Here is a 7,074-nt window from a genome sequence, read left to right as displayed (position 1 = left end):
AACCGGTATTTAACGGTTTCTGAACGGTACGATTTGGAAACGGTTCGGTTCAGATTGAAAACTGTTCGGTTCAATTCGCTATGTTTACGGTTAGGTTTGAGTAAGATCGGTTCGGTTTCGAAACGGTCCGGTTAGATTCGGTTTGGTTTTGGTTAAACGAACCAAGCTGGTTTAAATGGTAAACCGAAACCGCGGTTTACATTAAAAAAAAAAAAGGAACTGTCCACCCCTAGTCGTAAAAAGGATCTGCTTAATTTTTCATACTTGTCCTCATGGAACAAATGACGTCGATAGTTCGTATTGTGTACAAACTGTGTACTATTTGTGTACATTTTGTGCACGGATTATGATCACTTTAAAAATATGCTGAGAAATGTGTGCTTAAAAGGGACATCATCACATCTCTTCTGTGTTAAAAGCTTATATACGAAGGAACTCAGCATGACAGGTACTTAGATTCAATATTTTTGATGAGTAAGCATGTCCTGAATTAACAAGAAATGGAATTTACGTGACAGCTGAACATAATGATTTTTCCAGATTCAGTATTATGTTTGTGTCAGTGGGATAGAAATGGAAATTAGTATAGCATGTAGGTGTTAGCACTTAATATATTCAGCCTGATCAGAATTTATAAAAAGCAGAAGAGGATATGATCAATGCGTAAATGAATTATGCGTATATGTTTGATAAATTATTAAATTCGTAATGTGTGATTACTTACAGTTATTAATCTAACTTATATTGCTAAAAATAATACTGTGTGCCAACAGTTGATTTAAAAAATGTGTTCTGTGTGTAAAAGTGCATGTAATTTATAGTATAAGCAACAGACAAGATAAATCGTTCTTAATATAATATAGAAATAAAAAGAAATCAACATTTAACGTATATTGTAGATTTATTCTGAAGTTGGTCGTCCGCCTGGTGTTCAACCGAATGCGACGAGAACTTTACCCTTGTGCTTGTAGATAACTGCTTCAGGAAATATGCTATCGGCAAGTCTTTACTTTAGGCAAGGCAGTGACAATAACCAAGTCATCTGAACCGGTCCCCACAGTTACAATTGCAGTTTCTAAGAAGGAAAGACAAAAAACAACGTGCCCTGCGGGGCTCTAACCCGCCTTCACTCGCTGACGCTCGCTCGGCAATACTATTTACTGACAGGATATCACTGCCTTGCCCAAAGTAAAAAGTTACCATGCTATCAAAGGTACAGTGTAAAATATCAACTTGTGCTAGGTAGCTACAGAAAGCACGAATGATATCTAACCGAGGAGCAAGCGCGTCAGCAATGGTGGGTATGTACATAAACGAGGATGTCGCTAGAAACACTAGATTTATATTTTCAAATTTTGCACGGAATTTGTTGTTAGATTTATTAATCCATGACTTTCACATTGACGAACGAGCAAATTATCCATTTCTTACTGTTAAGTTTTCAAAATCTCGCTAGAAACGGACGATCGACTTTGTAATTTAATTCTTATTGGATTTGATTGTCATCTCGTTTTATCAGCACTGAGATTGCATGAGATCCGGGGTTAACTGCTGTATCGCCGGACCAATTTTATGAAATTTACCGGGTCAGTTGGATAATTTATTTAAGTTTGTGAGGAAGAATGAGTGAAAGTCAGGTAAGGGAAATAGTAAAAGTTAAGAAAATGTTTCTTTTTTTTTTTTTTATGTTATAAGCGGCACTGTATGTGAAGATGGATGGACTGTTTCGCGGAGAGGTACACTTGTTTTACTATACGGATCCATAGATTGTAAAAGGGGCAAGAAAAATTTGGGCAAGTCTTTAATTTGTCCATTTCATGTCGAGAACAGAACCCAACTAACCCCTGCGGGGCTTCGAACCCGTTCCTACTACTACTACTACTTATATTATGGATCCGTATAGTAAAACTACACGCCTAATAACGTAATCTAACGTAACGTAATGTAATCCAACCAAATGCAGTACATTTTGGTACTTTTTTCGATTTTCAAATTTGTCCGGCGATACAGCAGTGATACCTGAGATCCGACTTACCGGTACTTTTTTAAAGTTGCATCCGAACCACTACTCGTGTTTTCGTGTTTTCATACGAGCCGAATAGAGATCAAATACAGAACTATGCGCGTTATCCTTCATCACGAAGAAGCGAAGCACTGTTATACGTAAGCACCAGGGACGGATCCAGGACCGACTTCTGGGGGGGCGGTGGGTTGGCATATTGCTACTTTTAAGAGCTCCAAGCTTTGGGATGGGTTGTATTTATATATATAAAATAAGAAAGTTTCCTCTTTGGGGGGGGGGGGGAGCGATCGCGTCAGTTCGTGTAGAAATAGGAATACAATATAGAAACTGGAGCCAATTAGCTAAGGGCTGAAGTCAGCTGAGAGCTTTCGTAAATGCGGCATTGAACCTCCGAGTTCCATAGCCCATAGAGTTAATTAAGAGTCCGGACTTACTCAAAAGAGTCTGGTCCGGTCTTATGAATTGCGTCGTGTCAAATCATTAAATAACTTAAAAATCATTAATCTTGTGATGAAAACGTGTTTAAAACTTTAACTGTGTACATTGAGTGATTTTCATGTTTTCTTCAACATGGAAGCAGGCGACCGTAAATATTTGGTAGAGGTACTTGCCTCAAATAGAGACCCAAGGAATTGTTTGAATTCCATTTTCAACTTTTAAGTATTTCTCATATGACCTCTATATTGAAAAGGGGCATTGTCTCCAATCAGCCAATTGACAGTATAATTAAGGAAACTAGTCACATAAACTGTTTGAGGGAAACATTGCCTTCATGCAACGACATACTTTTTCTGCTTGTGGATCACAGGGCAAGCGTAAAGGGTAGGTTCCTATTTCGTTTCCGAGAGTATAAAGTTTTAATGTTTTTATTTTATTGTATTTCACTTAATAAATTACCAGTATTGCATAAATAATGTGCTTTTCATATTTTCAGATAGAATCTCACTTTTTACCACGTAAAGAAGACAAAGATGCTCACATTACGTATGCGATTGGGTAGGTACCTTTCTTCTTTTATTTGATCTTTTCACAATGTAAATGCCCAGTGTTGCCAAGAAGTATGTATCACCTTCTCTGCGACAGCCGTTGTATTTTTTTTTAAGGCACATGCGCTAGAGACATATAAACACGCGCTTGCGATTATACATTTTTAGTAATCGCAAGGAGTCGTGAAGTTTGACCTAGTTTACGCAAGTTTTGGAGAAACGTGTCATGACGATTTTCGTGCGCGATAGTGTGAAGACAAGTGCTCACAAAGTATCTCAAGTGAAAGTGAACAGTGCTCTGTATTCATACATAGCTACTGTACTTTTTTTCTTTCTTCGCCATTTGTTCTTCAGGTGAGGTGTTTGATGTAGTGTAGTGTGAAGACATGACTAAACAATCGGGAGGGGAGCCGCTTCCCCAATACTCTATGACCATCGACTCTCCAATAGAGAATACCATTTCATATTCTCCTGTCCCGATAGCATCCGAAAGTACTAAGGAGGACACGCTTCTGGTAAATCTATACCAAGATCATAGTTTCCCTGATTTTGTTGTGCATATAATGGATGATCTTCCCCCACCTCTAACTCATGTCTTGGGCATAAGCACCCACTACGTCTTGGGAGACGGTCCTCGACGTAAAATTCTTTCAACCCACAGGCTCAGTCTTATCAAAATTCTGTTTTACACCGGACACCAGACCAGTAATTTTCGTACCATCCGTTGTTAACTGAGCATGGATGGAAGGCTTACATCCCGACTTATACCACGCACTCTATTGGAGTGATCAAGATGTGGACATCGATATCACGGATGTCAAACTTAAACAGGACTTAACGTGTAGAACAACAATAATCTACATCCGCCGCAATCGACGGCAAAACAATATTTTTCTTCCCACCACCACTGTAGTGTTCACTTTCACTTTATTATGAAAACTTTTCCAGTCAATCAATGTTGGGACGGATGTTACAGCTTGGATCACCATAAAAGTGCCTGTTGCTCAAAAAAATCGATCTACAAATGTGGGAACTCTCATGACCTCGACATTTGCAGCAGCCGCTGTGCTATGTCAATTGCCGTGCAGCCTCGGAATGAGCCTGTCCCGCCAGTAAACGCCATTTACAAATCAGTGGAAAGAAGTCAGTGGAAAGCTTTTTTGAACGCGACATTGAACCTCCGCGTTCCACAGGCCATAAACGTAGAGTTAGTTAATGTGAACTCCGTTCCCCTTAGGATACACGTTACAGTGAAAGTATAATAATAAAAATCCATAATGTCATCCCCTTTTCCAATCCTTTACCATCTCCATTCCGATGCGGGATGGCTTTGAACTTCGGCATCGGCAGGGTCACTATTCATTCCAGCAACTCCAAAAACTATGGATTGGACATTAATATCTGTCGTTTTCGGTTACTTTTACGTGTCACACTCTTTCAACGTCACCTCTCACACCCATTTTTTTTTTTTTTTTTTTTTTTTTTTTTTTTTTTTAATAAATCAAGAGTGCCTTGAATATCCGTTATCGTATGAAACCCAGTTATAACTTACCGGATTTGCATAAATCCGCTTTTATTTGACACCAAAATGTAATGTGTATGATTTTGCGCATATGTAACACTTGTTCTTAAAGGGGCCGCGGTGGCTCAGTGGTAGAGCGTTCACTTCTGGTGCATGGGTTCCTTGGTTCGATCCCAGCCCGTGTCAAGTGAGCCATGTGGTGGACAAAAATCGTGTGCGTTGGTTTTCTCGGGGCTCTCCCACTTTCTTCATTCCACCCCTTCATTCATTTCTTTTCATCACCGTCTCCTTTAGCCTAGCCGGCATAACCGTGGAACGTAAAACACAAACGCATTTCATTTTTTCATTCCTTCTTAACTTAGAAGTGAGGTACTATATATTCTATTTTAAGTTTCAGGTCCCATCGCTCTTTCTTTTCAAGCTAAAAGAGACGATAAGAAATCAAATAAACCTGAATGAATAGACGATATCCTGAATGGGATTCGAACGCGCGACAGGCAGGTCTTGGTATCTCAGCCTAGTGCCGTACAGTGTTTGACTATGCCAACCAAATTTTGCGTTGTGTTATATTTTGTATTATACAGTAGTTAAAATTTTAGTGCTGAGATCTACCACTCCCGATAATACATTTAGGAAAATTCACTATTAATGTCGCTTTGCGTACAACAAAACTTACAAGTTAGTCCCGAACAAAAGAATCTTTGTATTTAAAAAAAAAAAAAAAAAAAAAAAAAAAAAAAAAAAAAAACTTTACAATCAGATCCCTAAAGTTATGTTGTTCATCCAATATATTACCAAATTTCTTGAAAAGTAAAATTAAAAGATGGTAGCAGCCCGACCACGGAAAATTTATTGCAAAGAGTAGGGTACCAAAAAAGGCAATTATTAGTATCTTAGGAATATTCCAGTATTCTTAAAGGAGGAATGTGATTGAAATGCTGGGCAGTAAGTAGGTCTTACAAACATTGATCATTATAATTATTTATATTAGTATTGTAAATATTTGAGCCACCACCAATTTGGCGTGAATCAGTAATGAACGTCCTTCCCGCTTCGTAACTGGTTTGAATGTTGCAGGTATTGCCCGAAACAGAGCTTTTTCAATTTTATTTCTATTACTGTAGGTGAACAACTAGGATGCTTCCTTGTTGCGCTTAGATAATGGCCGTCTTTTGGTCTTAATTTTTCCATAATATTGCTCCAGAAGCTGTATTCACATTTTTTTTTCTTTCTTGAAACTGTAATATCTTTCAAGACTGTCTGCGAAAGCACCTATAAATTTGACAAGCATAACTAATAACTTAAAAGAGTTTCGTACGTAGAATTTTGTTACTATTTCATTATCAATATGTAAAATAAAACGCCCGCTCTTTTCAGAAAATGTTATTTTTTTCTTTCTTTTTCCAGCTGGTTTGACAGCCATTGTGATATGTTGGTCTGTGTTAATGGTTTATCTTGTTACCACATTAGAATGGGCACAGCCATTTGCTGGCCTAATGCGTAGATCTGCTCAAAATGAAAGAATGGGGTTATTTGGACCGAATTTTTTCATGGATTTAGCTGGTGAGTAATTTAAGTAATTTCTGTTCGTTTCAATAACTGAATAAAATATCAAATAATTATACAAATAAAGATGCTTATGTAATGAAAAAGAAAAAATAATACTTGAATAGTAGTAAACGCTATGATTTTTTCATACTGAAAAATTTATCTGCAATTTTTCATATTTTTAAAAAGAATTACAAATTAGTAATGGCAACATCGTAAAATTTTGATGTGGTGTTTGAAAATAAACGTAGTTCGTTATATTGTACGCATTAATGCTTTTACCATTAATTTAACTTATCTCAGTTTATTCCGCTTAGATATTTGTGAAGTCTTAAGAAATAGTATTCGTTGAGTGAGGAAGACAGAAGAATTTTAGGAATGAACAAGAGTTTTAGGATAATTAGAGTTTGGATAAGGGGCCACAAAATTTTTGAACATCCCCTAAATCGAGTTTCCGTATTTTCTACGGAATAAGCACATCATATTAAGAGAAGTAATAGTTTGGGTTTGGCTACACTGTATGTAGTTTTGCAGATATATGGCCTACGAGAAAATTTTTGATTGAAATGTATTGAATCTTTTGATCCAAAAATGTAGTTTGTCAACAGCTTATGTAATTCAAGGTATTTATCTGGCAAAAGATGTCACTGAGATGTCGAAATGATCGGCGATTAAATAAAACAGAAATATACTAAGCTTCGTTATTTTATTTATTTATTTATTTATTTATTTATTTATTTACGAATGATTTTATTTTGTTGAGTATTAATAACATGGTAAGAAATGCTGAATTAGTAGTTATTCGAATTAAACCAATTTTCGGAAACAATGGCTAGAAATAGACTATCAACTTAAGAACATGGCGATTTTAAAAAATAATATAAAATAAAAATAATCTGCTGTATGTTTTGAATAGAGCTCATTCTTCCTTCTCGTTTTTCCATTGTTAAAGGGAAATTGAATGAAATACGCATTTATTCATGCAAAGGACTTCG

The 7,074-nt window shown here is 36.7% G+C and overlaps 1 protein-coding gene across 3 annotated transcripts in view; it reads left to right on the top strand.

The window, feature by feature from the left end:
* The first annotated feature begins 289 nt into the window (after positions 1-289).
* The window catches only part of LOC145668994 (glycosyltransferase 8 domain-containing protein 1-like), a 62,612-nt gene continuing 55,827 nt past the window's right edge, over positions 290-7,074 (top strand). For 2 of the 3 annotated variants that reach the window (XM_081737315.1, XM_081737313.1), the window contains exons 1-3: positions 290-448; positions 2,958-3,019; positions 5,939-6,094. In XM_081737315.1, the coding sequence (XP_081593441.1) occupies positions 2,995-3,019; positions 5,939-6,094 (181 nt within the window). In that variant the 5' untranslated portion in view covers positions 290-448; positions 2,958-2,994. Of the gene's footprint in view, positions 449-519; positions 593-2,957; positions 3,020-5,938; positions 6,095-7,074 lie in introns of those variants that run through there. The other variant, XM_081737314.1, reaches the window with a different exon arrangement.

This window comes from Thermobia domestica, chromosome 13, assembly GCF_964235325.1.
Source record: "Thermobia domestica chromosome 13, izTheDome1.hap1.1, whole genome shotgun sequence".
Classification (NCBI taxonomy): Eukaryota; Metazoa; Arthropoda; class Insecta; order Zygentoma; family Lepismatidae; genus Thermobia; species Thermobia domestica.
The sequence above is the reverse complement of the archived record's forward strand: the minus strand, read 5'-3'. Positions and strand labels throughout refer to the sequence as shown.